This window comes from Acomys russatus, chromosome 16, assembly GCF_903995435.1.
Source record: "Acomys russatus chromosome 16, mAcoRus1.1, whole genome shotgun sequence".
Lineage (NCBI taxonomy): Eukaryota > Metazoa > Chordata > Mammalia > Rodentia > Muridae > Acomys > Acomys russatus.
This window is the reverse complement of record NC_067152.1, coordinates 28,948,015-28,966,689: the sequence shown is the minus strand read 5'-3', so window position 1 is coordinate 28,966,689 and position 18,675 is coordinate 28,948,015. Positions and strand designations below refer to the sequence as shown.

At 45.5% G+C, this 18,675-nt stretch overlaps 1 protein-coding gene across 9 annotated transcripts in view; it reads left to right on the top strand.

Annotated features, from left to right (window-relative positions):
- Nucleotides 1–7,658: 7,658 nt before the first annotated feature.
- Gpatch8 (G-patch domain containing 8) overlaps nucleotides 7,659–18,675 on the top strand; it is a 67,945-nt gene continuing 56,928 nt past the window's right edge. For all 9 annotated transcript variants that reach the window (XM_051158782.1, XM_051158784.1, XM_051158787.1 and 6 more), the window contains exon 1: nucleotides 7,659–7,910. In XM_051158782.1, the coding sequence (XP_051014739.1) occupies nucleotides 7,866–7,910 (45 nt within the window). In that variant the 5' untranslated portion in view covers nucleotides 7,659–7,865. The remainder of the gene's footprint in view (nucleotides 7,911–18,675) is intronic.

Genomic DNA, 18,675 nt, shown 5'->3' with positions numbered 1-18,675 from the left:
CGTCCTGAACACCTGGTTCTGCCCAGGTCTCTCGTAGTGCAGGCTGACGATCATGGGGTGCTAGTCCAGAGCGATCTGCAGGTCCAAGATGTAGTCGATGGCCTGCTGCATGATTTCCACCTTGGTCACCCTTTTCTTCTTATTGGTTTTTCTGGATCTCTCTCTCTCTCTGTTCTTTTTTCTTTCTTTCTTTCTTTCTTTTTTTCCGTTTTTCAGGACAGGGTTTCTCTGTGTAGCCTTGGCTGTCCTGGACTCCCTTTGTAGACCAGGCTGGCCTCGAAATCACAGTGATCCACCTGCCTCTTGAGTGCTGGGATTAAAGGCAGGTGCCACCACTCCCTCCTTCTTTCTTTTTTTTAAAAAAATCAATTTATGCTGGGTGTGGTGGCGCAGGCCTTTTATACCAGCACTCGAGGCAGAGGCAGGCAGATCACTGTGATTTTGAGGCCAGTCTGGTCTACAAAGTGAATACAGGTCAGCCAAGGCTAACACAGAGAGACCCTGTCTCGAAAAAAAAAAAACAAAACAAAAACAAAGCCAAATTTATTTGTACGTTATTTACATTGGTGTTTGTGTGAGAGTGTCAGATTCCCTCGAGCAGGAGTTATAGACAACTGTGAGCCACCATGTGGTTGCTGGGGATTGAACCTGGGTCCCTCTGGAAGAGCAGTCAGTGCTCTTAACCACTGAGCCATCTCTCCAGTCTCCTCTACTTATTTCTTACTAGCAAATTACTGAGTCTTATAAAAAATCTGTTTGTTTCGTTACTTGGAAAATGTGTGAAAGCCATTGCCACCCCTATCTTTTGGTGGTTATAACCATTGATGGGATCATTCAAGTAAAAATATTAATATGGGGGCTCAAATGATGGCTCAGTGGTTAAGAGCACTTGCTGCTTTTACAGAGGACCAAGGTTTGGTTTGGTTGGGTTCTCAGCACTGCCATAGTGACTCACAACTGCCTGTACCTCCAGTTCCAGGCAACCAGATGCCCTCTTCTGGCCTTCTTCAGCACTGCAGGCATGTGGTACAGATTCACTCATGCAGACAAACACTAACACACATAAAAGAAATCTTTAAAAAATCAGTAATTTGTTTGTTTGTTTTTTTCCTGAGACAGGGTTTCTCTGTGTAGCCTTGGCTGGCCTTGAACTCAGAGATTCGCCTGCCTCTGCCTCCCAAGTGCTGACATTAAAAGCATGCGCCACCACCACCAGGCCCAATGATGGTGTTTTAATCCCACAGTTTAGAAGGCAAATCTCTTGTGAGTTTGAAGCCTGTCTGGTCTAGATGGTGAGTTCTGGGAGAGTCAAGGCTACACAGTGAGACCTTGTTTCAAAGGGAAAAAAAACCCAAAAAAACAAAACCAACCAAACAGAAAAGGATAATGAAATTGGACCTGGTGATGCTTGCCTGTAATCCTGGCACTGGGGAAGCTGAGAAATTTGAGACTATCTAGGGTTAAACAGAGAGTCCAAGGCCAGTCTAGGCTACATAATAAAACCCTTGTCTCATGAAACCAAAACCAAACAAAAGCTTACAGTGTACCAAAACCAAACAAAAGAGGACTGAATATTAGCCGCTATGAGTCCACGTGATGTCCTGAAAGTGTTCCCGCTGGTAAATGTAGAGATGGCAGAATCAGAGTGCCTATTTACTTACTGATTGAGACAAGGTCTCACTATGCTTGCCTGGAACTCACTATGTCACCCAGCCTGGCCTTGACTTGCCATAATCCTCCTGTCTCAGTCTTCCTGCTGGCTGCTCATAACCTCATCATTTTATAAGCATAGTTTATAGTAAATGATTCATACAATGATCATCAGTGAATGACAGAAACAGCTAGAGAAAGGATGTCATCGAGGGGGCTGGAGCTGTAGCTCACTCTGTAGAGTGCTTGCCAGCGTGTGTCAAAGGCTTGGATTTGGGGCTGGAGAGATGACCCAGTGGTTAAGAGCCCTGTCTGCTCTTCCAAAGGTCCTGAGTTCAATTCCCAGCAACCACATGGTGCCTCACAACCATCTATAATGTGATCTGATGCCCTCTGCTGGCGTGCAAGCTATCATGCAGGCAGAGCACTATATACATAATAAATAAGTAAATCTTTAAAAAAAAAAAGACTTGGATTTGACTTCCAGCACTACACAGAATAGGTGGAGCATATCCACACTCTTAGCTCTGGGTCAAGAAGCTCAGAAGCTCAGTATAAACTCAGTACATAACGAGGTGCAGGCTAGCCTGGGATGTATGAAACTCCCCCATCTCAAAAAAGGGGACCGGAGAGATAGCACACCAGTTAAGTAAGATCGCTGGTTCCTCTTCCAAAGGACCCAAGTTCAATTCCCAGCACCCACACAGAGGCTCACAATTGCCTGCAATTTCAGTTCCAGGGCATCTGATGTCCTCTTCTGGCCTCCTCTGGCATTAGGCATATACATGGTGCAGAGACATACATGCAGGCCAAACTCTCACACACATAAACTAAAAAGGATAGACATATCTTTAAGACAAAATGTCAGGGCAGGCACGGTGGAGCATGGCTGTGAGCCTAGCGACTGGGCAGGAACATCAGGAATTCCAGGTCACCCTTGTCTACATAGTCAATTTGAGAGCAATCTAGACACTTTTTCTTCTTTCTTTCTTCCTCTCTTTCTTTTGATTTTTTGAGAAAGGGTTTCTCTGTGTAGCCTTGGCTGTCCTGGACTCACTTTGTAGACCAGGCTAGCTTTGAACTCACAGCAATCTGCCTGCCTCTGCCTCCCCAGTGCTGTGAGTAAAGGTGTGCGCCACCATGCCCAGCCTCTCTTTTTAAAAGATTCATTTACTTTTATTTTATGTTATGACTGCTTGCTTGCATGTATATCTGTACATTGCAGATAGGTAGCAGTTTCCTCTGAGATAAAACCTTCAATCAACAAAAAGATTGGCAAATGTTCCAGTGGGGATGTGTGTCTTTTTTGGGAAGCCCACTGGAACTGCCCTCCACCCCCCCCCCCCACCAAAACAACAACAACAACAAAAAACCAAGGAACCAACCAACAACAACAAAAGAAAAATCTTCAATCCAGCTGGGCAGTGGTGTTGCACTCCTTTAACCAGAGCATTGGGGAGGAAGAGGCTGGCAGGGCTCCGAGTTTGAGGCCAGGTTGGTCTATAGTGTGAGCTCCAGGACAGCCAGGGCTACACAGAGAAACCCTGTCTTGAAAAACAAACACAAACAAAACAAACAACAAAAACCCTTCAACTCCTCAGGGAAGCTCCTTTAGTTCAGGGAGTAAACAACTCGGAAGTTTCTTTTTGTTTGTTTGTTTGGTTTGTTCGAGACAGGGTCTCTCTGTGTACCTTTGGCTGTCCTAGACTCACTTTGTAGACCAGGCTGGCCTCGAACTCACAGAGATCCACCTGCCTCTGCCTCCTGAGTGCTGGGATTAAAGGTGTGTGCCACCATGCCCGGCTACAACTCGAAAGTTTCATAAAGTTCCTAAAACTGATGAAATTCACTAGACTCCTCCCTCCCTTAGCATATATAAGTAGTAAGGACTGCTGAGGAACAGGCTAAGACTTGGACCAGCTGCCTAGAAGAGACTCAGACAAGGCAAACCACTTGGAAGAAGCAGGGACCAGCGGAGCTGCCTGCGAGTGGTGCAACGTGCTGCAAATCCCCAGCTTTTGTGAGCAGTTGCCTCTGAGTCATTTCTCCTTCTACAGTAACCTTTCACCCATATTCCTGTAGGTAGCTCCAGTTACACGCACTGGTTCACCAAGTTGGACTTTGGAGGTATCTGTACTTTGGTCTGATCTCAGTTCCTTATCTGGGGTAAGCAGATGCTTCTTCAAGTTCCCTGAGGAATAACGGCACACAATATGCACCCCATGCCTGCAGTGTCTATGGAGGCCAAAAGAGGGCATCAGAGTGCTGGGAGCCAAATCTGGGTCCTCAGCAACAGCAGTAAGCATTCTTGGCTGTCCTGGACTCACTTTGTAGACCAGGCTGGCCTCGAACTCACAGAGATCCACCTGCCTCTGCCTCCTGAGTGCTGGGATCAAAGGTGTGCGCCACCATGCCCGGCTTGCAGTAATCATTCTTAACTGCTGAGCCATCTCTCCAGCCTTTCCTAGTCTTCAATTATTGTGAATGGGCTTCTAGAATGATGGGCTTTTCTATGGGGTATTTGGGCAGGAACATGGTTTTATGTTGGGATGAGGCTCCTTCCGTCTCCCTGTGGCTACATGAAGACCTTGCTTCTGCAACCCGGGTTCCCAGGAAGAGTGCCTATGATGGCTTGCTGGGGGTGGGGGGTGGGGGTGGGAATCTGACTCTCTGACTAGAATATTGGTGTGGTGGTTTGAATACAGTGGTCCCCGCAGGCTCCTGTATTTGAATGCTTAGTTACCGGGGAGTAGAGCTGTTTGAAAGGATCTGAAGGATTAGGAGGTGTGGCCTTGACCTAAGGAGTTTGTCACCCCCTGTAGCTTTGAGGTTTCAAAAGCCCATGCGGGGGGAGGGGGGCAGGCCGGCTGTCAATCTCATTCTCTCCCCCTCTCCCACCCCACTTCTGTCTGCCTGTGGATCGGGATGTGGCTTTTGGCTACTGCTCCAGTGCCTACCCGCCGGCTGCCATGCTCCCCACCATGATGAGACTGTGAGGCCCCAATTGAATGCTTTCTGAAAACTGCCTTGGTCACGGTGTCTCTTCACAGCCACAGAACAAATGACTAAGACAGATGGTTCTTAGCAGATCCCCTCATTTCAGTCCATTATCTCCTTGGTTGGGGCTGGCCCAGGGCATGTTTGGTTAGCATAGCTGGAGAAACCTCCAGCTACTCCCTGAATGGAGAGCATGATTCAGGCTCCAACTGCTCTCTAAGCTGCCTGTGTTTCAGCTCTGTTCACACCTTCCCGTCCCCCAGTGGCAGGTACAGACCCTTGAGGCTTGATAGTCAGACCAGGAAGAGCTCCAGGTTTTTTTTTAATTTTTTATTTTTTTTTAATTAATTTATTCTTGTTACATCTCAATGGTTATCCCATCCCTTGTATCCTCCCATTCTTCCCTCCCTCCCATTTTCCCCTTATTCCCCTCCCCTATGACTGTTCCTGAGGGGGATTTCCTCCCCCTGTATATGCTCATAGGGTATTAAGTCTCTTCTTGGTAGCCTGCTATCCTTCCTCTGAGTGCCACCAGGTCTCCCCCTTCAGGGGACATGGTCAAATGTGAGGCACCAGAGTACATGAGAAAGTCATATCCCACTCTCCACTCAACTGTGGAGACTGTTCTGACCATTGGCTAGATCCGGGTAGGGGTGAGCTCCAGGTTTTATGAGAGACCTTGTCTTAAAAAAAAATAAATAAGGTGAATGGAGTCGGGGAGATGGCTCTGCTGTTATGAGCTGATACACATACAGAAATGTAGGCAAAGGAGTCATACATAGCCCGGTGTGATGACGCACGCCTTTAATCCCAGCACTCAGGAGGCTATGACAGGTGATTGCTGTGAGTTTGAAGCCAGCCTGGTCTACAAAGTGAGTTCTAGGACAGCCAGGGCTACACAGAGAAACCCTGTCTCGAAACCCACCCCCCCAAAAAAAGAGTCATTATACATAAAGTTCCACTCCACCCCCACCTCCAATTAAAGAAGATAGGAGCTGGGGACACGACTGAGCAGTTAAAAGTACTTGCTCCTCCTCTTGCAGAGTATGTGGGCTCGTTTCTAGCGGTGACAGGGTCGTTTATGATTGTTTATAACTCCAGTTTCAGGGGATAAGGTGATGACTCCAAACATGAGCATCATACATATATGGAGAGAAGAATAATAAGAAAGAAAAAAAGTCAAACTCTTTGCAGCCATGTGTTTAAGATTCCTTCTTCCCAGGGCAGAAGAGATGGCTCAGTGGTTAAGAGCACTGTCTGTTCTTCCAGAGGTCCTGAGTTCAATTCCCAGCACCACATGGTAGCTCACAACCATCTATAATGTGATCTGATGATAAAGTACTCATATAAAATTAAAAAAAAAAAAAAAAGATTCTTCTTCAAGGTTGTGGATCCCTTTTTTTAAAAAAATTATTAATTTATTCTTGTTACAACTCAATGGTTATCCCATCCCTTGTATCCTCCCATTCTTCCCTCCCTCCCATTTTCCCCTTATTCCCCTCCCCTATGACTGTTCCTGAGGGGGATTTCCTCCCCCTGTATATGCTCATAGGGTATCAAGTCTCTTCTTGGTAGCCTGCTATCCTTCCTCTGAGTGCCACCAGGTCTCCCCCTTCAGGGGACATGGTCAAATATGAGGCACCAGAGTTCATGTGAAAGTCATACCCCACTCTCTACTCAACTGTGGAGACTGTTCTGACCATTGGCTAGATCTGGGTAGGGGTTTAAAGTTTACCACCTGTATTGTCCTTGGCTGGTGCCTTAGTTTGAGCGGGACCCCTGGGCCTGTGGATCCCTTTTTAAGCCTTGATTTCTAGGTACCTTTAAGACAGGTCAGCCTTTTCTTTCTTCTTTCCTTTTTTAATATTGAGACAGGGTTTCTCTGTGTAGCCTTGGTTGTCCTGGACTCGCTTTGTAGACCAGACTGGCCTTAAAAGCAGACATCTGCCAGCCTCTGCCTCGAGTGCTGGGATTACAGGCGCGCACCACCCCACCTGGCCAGAGGTCGTCTTTTTCATTACAGCTTTTCCCCCACTTGCAGTTTCACGTAGATTTTGTTGTTTGAGGCAAAGTCTTATGTAGCCCAGGCTGGCTTAGAACTTTCTATATAGCCAAGGATGACCTTGAACTCCCAATCCTCCCTCAGACTCAAGAGTACCTAGTTTTAGTTTTTGACACTGGTTAATATTTACAACAATTAGCCGGGTGTGGTAGCCCACACCTTCAAGGCTAGCCTGGTCTACAAAGCAAGTCCAGGACAGCCAAAGCTCTGCTATGTAGAAGAACCCTGTCTCGAAAAATAAAACAAACCAAAACAGAAGAAAAATTTCCAACTATTAAGTCGTTTTATTGGTTATCTGACTTCCCACCTGGAATGGAAGCCCTATGAGAGACGTTACCTACCTCTTTTTTTGTTTGTTTGTTTGTTTTTATTTTTCGAGACAAGGTTTCTTCTCTGTGTAGCCTCGGCTGGCCTGGACTCGTTTTTTTTTTTTTTTTAGATCAGGCTGGCCTCGAACTCATAGCGCTCTGCCTCAGAATGCATGGATAACAGGCGTGCACCACGGCCCCGGGCTCCTACCTCTTAAGTAATGCTATTACGAATCAATTTTAAAAATACCCTCCTTGGACTTGGGAGGCGAGCCTGGGTTTCTTGGCGGGCAAGAGCCCACCATGGGCTACAAGAAACCTTGTCCAAAAGGATCAACGACAACAAAAGAAAACAAAAACACTTAAAGCATTCGAACCCTAAAGCCATAGCTTATGTTACTGTATACTACTATTTGGCAAACACAGGATGGGCTTGAACGCAAACAAGAGCAGAAGAAAGAAAGACTACCGAACACCAGTAAAGGAGCAAGCGGACACTCCCCAGCCCTTCCGACGCCCAGCCCCGCTGATCCTTTCCCTCCGGAAGCGCTTGCGGCGCTCCTGTGCGAGTGCGCATGCGCGCGGCCCTCTCGGGGTCGCTCCGGGCCTTGCTCGCTCCCGGGCGACGGGGGAAAGTTCCGCCTCCGAGCTCGCAGAGCGCCTGCGCCGTCGGGATTCCCGTCGGGACGCGTTCTTGTTTCCCTCCTTCCCAGCCCCACCCCTCCCCCTCCAGCTGCGCGCGCCCGGTGGGCGTGGGAGGAGGCGTGGAAACTGGGAGGGGGCGGGTGTCGCGGGAGGGAAGGAGCGAACCGGAGAGCGTCGTCCTGAGGAGGAGTGAAGGCGGCAAAATGGCGGACCGCTTCTCCCGCTTCAACGAGGACCGAGACTTTCAGGTAAACACGGGCGTCGGCCGAGGGCCACCCCCCGCCCCCCGCCTTGGAGGGCCTCGCCGCGAGCCGCGGGCCGCCTGCCTCCCGGCCTCCCGGTCCTGTTTCCCTTCTGCGCTCTGCTCCGCCTTGCAAGCCGGCTCTTTTCTGCCTCTCCTTCCTCTCGGGGCCTCGGGGCCGGAGATGAGGCCGCGTCGCCGGCTTCATCCCGTTCGTTCTGCCTGTTCAACTCGGGGTTCCCTCCTCTCTTCCCCGCTGGCTCCCGGCTCCTCAGCTGGGCGCTTTGTTGGGGTTGTGCTTTGGTCGGCTCGGGGTGGGGTGGGGGTTGCTGTGCAGGCGCAGGGCTGGCCCCCCGGGGTCGGGAAGGCTCGGCGGGGCGCGGGGGTGGGGGTGGTGGGGGGCAGCGGCTTTCAGGCCAGGGCTACCGAGCGAACCCTTGGATTTTGCTCGCCCCGATCTTCTCTCCTCCTTTTCCTCATTGTGATAAACGAGCCCTTTATCGGCTGACTAACCTTGTCTCTTCACCCTTATCAGACGCCTTTTTGTTTAGGCGAGCATTGAGCTTTCTCGGGGCATAAATACTGCTGTTGTTTTCAGGCCGCTAATTGGACTGGGAAACTGCAAGGTATAAGACTGTGGGGCCGGTGTAAACTTAACTTCGAATCCCACCAAGATTTTTACGAAGCGTAATAATAATGGCCTTTCCAAGCGTAAGATAAACTCTTGCCTAAACCTTGATTTTTTTTTTTTTCTTCATTTGCAAACGTTCTGGAAAAGATGTCCTTACGATGTAGGCATCAAGAAAAACAACAACAAACCCACAAGCAACCGTAAAGGCCGAATTAGAATAATTCGGTTTTTAGCTGTTGCAATTGTTATTGCAGAAATAATTGGAGACTATAAAGAATTTAGTAGCCTTTGGCTATTTCTAGGTAAAAAACATCCTCACTTGAAGATCACTGCATTACTACCGCATCTCCTGGCAACAGCAATTTGGGTCAAGGGATGAGGCTCAGAACTCAAGTTTTTATTCCTTTGAACTTACTAAAGCAACACAGGGATACTCTTAGCTGTCTCTCAGAAGGCAGTTTGAGGGGTTTGAATCCTTGGAGATGATTGGGTTGGTTAATTTACAACGCAATTTAACAGTATTAAATCAATGCTGTTGAATATTTTTGCGTGTAGAAGGAGATGAGAAGTCCTGCAGCAGTAAGGCATTTGGGGGTTGCTGAAAAGCCTTGTGGTCATGTGCCGTCTGTGTTAAGCTGCAGCATAGCACAGCATCTCAAGGTGTTTTAAAGATGTATTGCAGGTTTTCAGAAGTTTGAGGCAGTTCAGTTTGGACATTTGATACCCAAGAATACTTTTTTGATTTTTGTTTTTTTTAATTTTTTTCGTAACAAGGCCTATAAAGCAGGTTTTATTAATTTAAAAATGTCTAGGAGACATACTGATGGTGGAAACCTTCAAATGCTTTTCAGGGAAGATAATTTCAAGGTGACCTAATAAATTGCAAACAGACAGTGTAGACAGTTAAGTTTTGAGGGAAAATGGCCTTCAACTCTTTCAGCAGGCTCAAACAGGGTTTTAAAGGAAGATTTTGAAAATTGGATATAAGTATGTAAGTGTTGTTACTTAGAAACTAAGTAGGAAGGCCTCTTGATGCTTTAGTTAATATAAAATCTGATTTTTATGGGCCAATGAGATGGCTTAGTGGGTAAAAAAAATCCTTGCCCCACAAGCCCGAGAATCTCAGTTTGGTCCCTGGAAGATGGAAGGAGAGAACAGACTCCAAAAAGTTGTCTGGGCCAGACATGTGTGTCCTCTCACATGATATATACACAAAATAATAAATTAAAGAATAAAGTTTAGCCGAGCATGGTGGCACGCGCCTTTAATCCCAGCACTCTCTAGGCAGAGGCATGTGGATCTCTGTGAGTTTGAAGCTAGCCTGGTTTACAAAGTGAGTCCAGAACGACCAAGGCTACACAGAGAAAGGCTGTCTTGAAAAAAGAAAAAAAAATTAATTAAAAAAAGTTAAAAAAAAAAAAAAAACTCACCTGATTTTTAGACGGTTGAAAAGGAAGAGGAAATTAAAAATGAGTTTAGAAAAACAACAGCCATGGAGGGCTCAAGGAGTTAAGGCATTTGTCATCAAATCTTACTGCGTTAGATTCTTGGGATCCACAAGGTAGAAGGAAAAGCCAAATCAGTTTCCAAAAGTTGTCCTCTGACAGCCCTCATGAAATAAATATAATAAAAGGCTTTTGGATTTTTTGTTTTGCTTTGTTTCTCAAGACAAAGTTTCTCTGTGTAGCCTTGGCTGTCCCAGACCTCATTCTAGATGGTTGAGGGCCACTATGTGGTGGCTGGGAATTGAACTCAGGACCTTCAGAAGGAGCAGTCCAGCCCTTATACTATCATTTCTAAAAACATCCCTTTAGAAGTACTTCAGGGCTGGAGTATAATATGTTCAGTGTCAGGCCAGCGGTGGTGGCGCACGCCTTTTATCCCAGCACTCAGAAGCAGAGGCAGACCATCATTTTTTTATTTCGTTTTTTCGAGACAGGGTTTCTCTGTGTAACAGCCCTGGCTGTCCTGGACTCACTTTGTAGACCAGGCTGACCTCGACCTCACAGTGATCTGCAATCTGCCTGCCTCTGCCTGGGATTAAAGACGTGTGCCATGCCTACTTAACAAGAATAACTTTAGCTGGGTATGATGATGGTGCACGACTTTAATCCCAGCACTTGGGAGGCAGAGGCAGGTGAATCTCTGAGTTCGAGGCCAGCCTGGTCTACAGAGCAGTTCCAGGACAGCTAGAGTTGTTACACCTTTTCCCTAGAAACTGTCTGGAAAAACAAAAAAATGTTTATATGAATATCTGTGAGGGGTTTGTGCTTGTAAGAATAGTGCTTACGGCAGCCAGAAGAGAGTAGAGGCAGTCGAGAGCTGCACTCATGGCGTCCTCACAGTTTTAAGTCCTCTGCAGGAGGACTGTATGTTCTCAATGCCAAGTCATCTCTCCAACCCTCTGCTATTTATTTACCCATTGGTGTGTGTTGTGTGGGCATGCTTGTCACAGTGCATGTGTGAAGGTAAGGTCAGATTACTTTTTTTTGTTGTTTTTTTGTTTTGTTTTTTGAGACAAGGTTTCTCTGTGTAGCCTTGGCTATCCTGGACGTACTTTGTAGACCAGGCTGGCCTGGAACTCACAGTAATCCACCTGCCTCTGCCTCCTGAGTACTGGGATTAAAGGGGTGTGCCACCTCGCCCAGCCTCAGATTACTATTTTATAGACTCAGTTATCTCCTTCCACCTTGATGAGGACTTTTGGGATTGAAGTCAGGTAATAAGGCTTGCATGGCAAGCGCTTTCGTGTGCTGAACAATCTTGCTGCCTGACGTCTTGACTCTGGAATCTCTATTCAAGATCAGTTTTTCCACTGGCAGGTTTATTTACTATCTTTGTATTTATTTATTTGAAAGACAGGGTCTGCTCACATAGTGAGATTGGCCTCAAACTCACTAGCTGAGAAACATTGAGTTTTTTTTAAGGTTTATTTATTATTATGTATACAGTGTTCTGCCTCCATGTACACCTGCACTCCAGAAGAGGGCACCAGATCTCATTATAGATGGTTGTGAGCCACCATGTGGTTGTTGGGAATTGAACTCAGGACCTTTGGAAGAGCAGGCAGTGTTCGTAATCTCTGAGCCATCTCTCCAGCCCAGAAACATTGATTTTTTTTTATATTCCTGCCTCTATCTGTCAAATGCTGGGATTATAGGCATGTGCCGCCCTGCCCAATTGTACTGTAGCTCTGGGCTGAGCCCTGGGTCTTGTGTGAGCAAGACTCCTACTACTAACTGAACTATCTCTAGCCTGAATTTTATATTTTACACAAGTATAATTGAATCATGAATTATGGAGGTCACACAAATAGTAACCTTTTGGCGGGCAGTACTATTATAGCTTTTCTCTGTTCTGTTCTGTTTTGTCCAGATCTGTATCTTTTTTTTTTTTTTTTTAAAGAGTTTTTGGGCTGTCTTCTGACAGTGCTAAGTTTCTCTGCCATAAAGGATACATTCTTTTGTTCAGTTTTAGACTTTTCTCCCTACTCTCCCATTGACTATATTTCCCAGGTCTCTGCACCCTCCACCCTCCAATCAGGGCCTCCTATACACTGTGTAGCCCAGGATGGCCTTGAACTCCTGATTTCCTGCCTATGCCTCCAGAGTGCTGGGATTACAGGTGGTACACGTGCAGCATTACACCCAGCTCTCTGTATTTTACTTTCTGTTTTGAGACAGGGTCTGATAAATCCCCTAGGCTGGCCTCTGACTGTCCTGTTGTCTAGGCAGGTACTGTTTGGCTTTGCAGTCCTCCTGCTCTGGCCGCCGGATGACTGGGACTGCGTCCTGCGCCAACCATGGCTTTAGGTGGGCAGTGCTGGGCACTGAACTCGAGGCCTGTGCATGTAGGCAAGTGCTGTACAACTGAACTAATTAAACCTGAAGCTTAAAGTGACATTTTATGTTTGGAAACCTTTGTGATCCAGACTGATTTTTGTTTGTCTAATAAAGCTTTAACGATTCCTTTAGAATCTGACCTCAATTTCTGAGTGAGACATCACCTCTTTTTGCATTTACTAAATATTTGTTCACAAATTCAAGGTTTTCACACAAACTAATGAAAAATGATAAGGCAGCTTATGATAAGACAATATTTTAGGTTTCAAGATTCATTAAAGTTTTAGCTGTACATTGATATGTAGCTGTAGAGTGCTGGTAAGCTTGGCATTTTGCGGTTGTGCAGACTTTAATGGTGTTGTGGCTACATGCTGGAGTTAAGATACTCTTTGACATCTGCGGGAACTGGTGGTTCTTGCATTGGATTTTTAATGAAGAAAAGGTTAAAACATACAGGGACAGGAGTGTGATAAGATGAAAAAACAAATACCTCTTTTTCCTCTTTGTTTTGAAAGTCAGGGCCTTACTTTGTAGTTAACTCTTGCCTTAGAGTCACAGCAGTTTCCTTCCCAAGTAAGTGCTGGAATTGCAGCATGAGCCACTAGGCCTTTTCCTCCCTCTTTTTTTGAGATTAGAATTATTTATTTGTTTGTTTTGAGTTTTTTTGAGACAGGGCTTCATTATGTAGGCTTGGCTTGCCTGAAACTAATAGAGACATGCCTGCCTCTGCCTCAAGTGGTAGGATTAAAGGTGTGTGCCAGGCCTGGTGGGAATAATTTTTATTAAAAAAAAATCTACAATAGATTATTACTAACTATCACAAACATCCTACGTTTATGATTTTGTTTGTTTGTTTTAGTTTTTCCAGACAGAGTTTCTCTGTGTAGCCTTGGCATCCTAGACCAGGCTGGCCTTGAACTCACAGTGATCCGCCTGCCTCTGCCTCCCAATTGCCACCACATCCAGCTATACTGTTGTTTTTTTTGAAAATCCAAATACATCTTGGTTTTTGTACCTTGCCAGACTGCCCATACACACACACACACACACACACACACACACACACACACACACGAGTGTGCTTGGGTGTGCGCATATGCACATGGCACCCATGTGCTGCTGTGGGGTGTGTGTGTAAGTTAGGACAGGTTGTGAGAGTTTCTCGGCCATGTTGGTCTCGGGGATCAAATGGACATCAACAGCTGTGGCAGCAAAGGCCTTTACTTGCTGAACTGTCTTGCCAGCCTTGATTTTTGACCCTCCCCCACCCTTCTCCTCCTCCTCCTCTTCCTCTTCCTTCTTTCTTCTTCTTTCTTTGCGATGGGGTGTCTCTGTGTAGCCCTGGCTGTCCTGGAACTCTCTTTGTAGACCAGGCTGCCTTTGAACTGGGATTAAAGATGAGTAAAGCAGGGCCTAGTGGCGCACGCCTTTAATCCCAGCACTCAGGAGGAGGAAGGCAGGTGGATCACTGTGAGTTCGAGGCCAGCCTGGTCTACAAAGCGAGTCCAGGACAGCCAAGGCTACACAGTGAAACCTTGTTTCGAAAAACAATCCAGAACCAAGCCAAAACAAAAAGAACTGAAAATAATCTGGCACTGTAGTCTGCATTTCAGTTTGGTGTGGTGTTTATGCACCTCTTCTTCTGTAGTCAGTTGAACTGGAACTGCTGAGACTAGGATGTAAGACTAATGTGGATATGCTGCTGTCAGACCAAGGGCTGGTCCAGTACCAGGGGACAGGTGTAGGCCTGTCCAGGGTGTCCTGAAGGGCCTGGACACCCCTCTTCCTCCTCCTCAGTATTGGGCTTGGAGATGGAAGAAGAGTTTGGGAGCCTGGTGTTTACTAAGCAGAATTAGCCTGGCTGCCCTACTCACCAACATGGGGACATAACCTAGTTACTTTTATGTAGTATGTTTATAGGATTCCTTTTGGGGGCTTTCTTTCCTTCCCTCCCCTTATTCTGTAACTATCAAAAATTGCCTGATCCACAAGCATCCTACCATTGGATTGTGACCCTGGCATCTTTTGTGAGCTGTCTGTGATAACAGGATAGGACTCTCAGAAGAGGTTTATTTGAAAAGAGCTCTATTGTTTATGTAGGTCACAGGAATAGGTTTTGTGTGCTCATGTAGCTAGTACTATGGAGTCGAGTTGCTTTTTTGTTTTTTTGAGACAGGGTTTCCCTGTGTAGCCTGGCTGTCCTGGACTCACTTTGTAGACCAGGTTGGACTCAAACTCATAGAGATCCACCTGCCTCTGCCTTCTGAGTGCTGGGATTAAAGGCATGGGTGACACCATGCCCAGCTTCAAGGTTTTTATACCATCAAAATCAGAGGGGGAAAAACAGATACTCTTGTATTCTTTTTTTCTCTTCTTTCTTACTTTTTTTTCTTTGTGTGTGTGTGAATGAGATTTTTGTTTAGACTAGGCCTTATATTATCTAGCAGAGCACTATTGTTGTCTTATTATAGAGTTCTCAATAGAGTAGTGTTGAAGGATTCTTTCATTTATTTTCTCAGCTCTAGTCTCTTCCTTCTTCTTCTCCTTTCCCTTTTCTGTTTTTCTCTCTTTCTTGAGATAGGGATCAGCCCAGGCTGCTCTTAAACTCTTAAATCCCCCTTTCTTTGCTGCTTGAGTTGAATACTAGGACTATAATACATGCCCCACACCTGGTCTTAATGCTGTTATGTAACCAAAATCCAACTTTGTTCTGTTTGTATATAGGCCTAGAAGCCCGTGTAGGCTAGGCTGCCTCTGGGGTAAAATTTGGCCCTTGGTTTTGTTTCTTGAGAGATCATCTCAAGGTAACTCAGGTTCTCCTAGAACTTGTTATGTACCCCAGTTTGGCCTTGGCCTCTTGGCAGTCTTTCTTCCTCAGCATACCTAGTGCTGGCATTATAATTATGAGCCTTATGCAAAAAAGAAAAAATTCTTTTTATACTGGGTCTCACTGGAACTGTTTGTCAGCGGTAAGCTTGGCCATCTAATCTTCCACATCTTAGTTGCTGGGTTAGCACTGTGCACCTCCATGCCCACTTTATGTGTGCTGGGGATTGCATCCAGAGCGTTGTGCGTACTAGGCGAGCACACTACTGACTAAGTTAACCTTTCAAAGTTAAAAGTTTTGACCTAATTATGTATTACTTGTGTGTGTGATGGGTGTGGGCATGTGCATATGTGGAGATCAGAAGATAGTTCCTTTTACCATGTGGATTCTAGGAATGGGACTCATCGTGGAGGTGGCAGCAAATGCTATTCTTCCAGCCTATTGGCTTAAAAGTCTCCCCTCCAAGACAGGGTTTCTCCGTGTAGCCTTGGCTGTCCTGGACTCACTTTGTAGACCAGGCTGGCCTCGAACTCACAGAGATCCACCTGCCTCTGCCTCCCAAGTGATGGGATTAAAGGCATGCAGTACCACTCCCAGCTTGTTTTGTTTTTTATTTTTATTTTTACTTTTTGTTTTGTTTTGTTTTCCTTCCTTCCTTCTCTTCATCTTTGGAAGGTGGAATCAAAATCATTTTGTAAATTTTTCTTTTTGAGTCTCCTATATCTCAGACTGGCCTTGAGCTTGCTATGACTTCGCATTTCTGATCTGCCTCTGCCTCCTAAGTGCTGGGATTACTGGTATATGACACCACACCTAGTCTATGTGGTGTTGGAGCTTGAACCTAGAGCTTTGTGCATATTTGGTAAGCACTTTTCAACTGAGCTGTGCATGTCTTTACCTCTGATATCATTATATGGTTTGGATTTAGAAAGTCCAAGGCTGGTGAGGTGGCTCAGTGGTTAAGAGCACTGACTGCTCTTCTGGAGGTCCTGAGTTCAATTTCCAGCAACCACATGGTGGCTCACGACCATCTATAATGTGATCTGATGCCCTCTTCTGGCCTGCAGGAGTACATGAAGGCAGAGCACTGCATTCATAATAATAAATAAATAAATCTTAAAAAGAAAGAAAGAAGGAAAGTTCAAATTGGGGTCAGCAAACACCTCAGTGGGTAAAGATGCTTGCCAGCAAGCCTCACAGCCTGTAGGACCCACACAGTAGAAGGAGAGAACTGACTCCCACAAGTTGTCCTCTGACCTCCATATGAGTGCTGTGGCACACATCTGCATATACTTACACGTACATATGCCATACAAATGAGTGTAAGAGTCACTTAAAAACAGTCTAAAGGATAGATCAGTATACTATTTGACTTGTGAGCTAGCATCACAGTTACTACATTAGCTCAGAGACATTAGACAGTCCCTAAGGAATGTTGATAAACTGAGTGGAAAAAAGAAAGCTGGGTGTGGTAGCATATGCTAGTGACTCCTAGCTCTTGAATTTGGGTACAAGAAGATCAGAAGTTCAGTGTCATCCTCAGCTCTTTAGAGTAAGTCCAAGGACAGTCTCAAGGAAGTAAACAAACAAAACAAATTTTAGTTGGTGAGAGCAGGGAAAGACAAACATCTGTGTTTGTCACTTATTAGCCAGAGTCATATTGAAGGTAGACTAAGAGACAAGTCACAGAGAAAATCACTTTAAACTTGGCTAGACCTCATCTAGATGGAGAAAGTTTACAGTCGTGTTAATAATTGACATCACTCATCAGAAACGCATCTGGGCCCGTGAAATGGTTTAGCCAGTGCACTTGCTGAGAAGCCTGAGCGCCTGGGTGTGATGAAGTGCAAAGAGAACCACCTTCACAGTTAGCATCTGACCTCCGCATGAAGCCACGAGTGTTTGCACCTCCCATCAAACCTGCAAGTGAGTGCTCGCGCAACACACACACACACACAGACACACACACACACACACACACACACGAACCAAAATTAACTTGCTAAAAACTAATAAAAACCGTATCGGGAGGCCAAAGCCTGTAATGAGCCCAGCATTCAGAAGATGAAGGCGAAGCTGGGCAGTGGTGGTGTGAGCGCCTTTAATCTCAGCAGTGGAGAGGCAGAGGCAGTCAGACCTCTGAGTTTGAGGTTAGCCTGGTCTATAGAGTGAGTGCCAGGACAGCCAGAGGTTACACAGAGAAATCCTGTCTTGGGGGTGGGGTAGGAAAGAAGGTGGAGGCAGGAGAATCTCTGAGTCATTACTGTTTAATTTTTATTTTTTTATGTGTGTATGTTTGGGGACATGTGTGTGCCACAGCAGGTATGTAGAAATTAGGATGACAAGTTTTTTTAGGAGGTGCTCTCTTTTCACTGCATGTTGGGTTTGAATTCAGGATATCAGTTTCTGCACTAAGTGCTTTTTTGCCTTCTAAGCAGTGGTTCTCAGCTTCCTAATGCTGTTATCCTTTAAATACAGTTCCTCATGTTGTGGTGACCCCCCAAGCATAAAAATTTTTGTTACTATTTTATAACTGTAATTTTGCTACTGTTTTGAATTGTAACATAAATATCTGTGTTTTTCCAAGTCTCAGGCAACCACTGTGAAAAAGTTATTCACCCCTTCCCCGCCAAGAGCTTGCAATCCATCTGTTGAGAACCACTGCTCTAGGCCATCAGGACATTATTACCATCATCCCTCAGTCCTGCTTTTAGGAGTGGAGATGGAACTGAATGGTAGAATGCTTGCTTAGAATGTAAGAGAACCTGGGTATGATTTCCCCAGAACCATGACACAACATTAATTTCTTTCTTTTTAAAAACTTTTTTGTAAGTTGGGCGTGGTAGTACACGCCTGTAATCCCAGCACTGGGAGCAGAGGCAGACGGATCACTGTGAGTTTGAGGCCAACCTGGTCTACAAAGCAAGCCCAAGACAGCCAAGGCTACCCAGAGAAACCTTGTCTTGAAAAGCAAAAAACAAAACAAAAACCCCGCTTGTGTAACATTAAATATACATATATATCCTCAGTACAGAGAAAAAGGAGCTGGACCAGGAAATTAATATTTGATACAATCCTGTATTATGAATTATTCTTTCCTTATGAAGCAGGTAGGTCAGGAAAAACCTGCAATTAGAGATAACCTCCTAGCCTGAACTGCTTTGTCTTATTACAATGATAGTTTGCTTGACTATGCGTACATATAACATTGTAAGGGCACATTTATCTCTCAGCAGATTCATCTGCAAAACAGTGCTGGCAACTCAAACAGTATGATACAACTTTTATGTACATTCTTCTATTGTGATGTTTTGTTTTGTCTTGAGTTTTGAACAGGGTTTTGCTGTGGACCCCATTAAGGATGCTGGGGTGGAACTGTCTATAAGTCCTGCTTCTGTTTCTGCTTCCTGGAATTCCAGATGTACGCCATACCTAGCTATGACTTACTTTTTAGAGCATTAAAAAAAAAAAA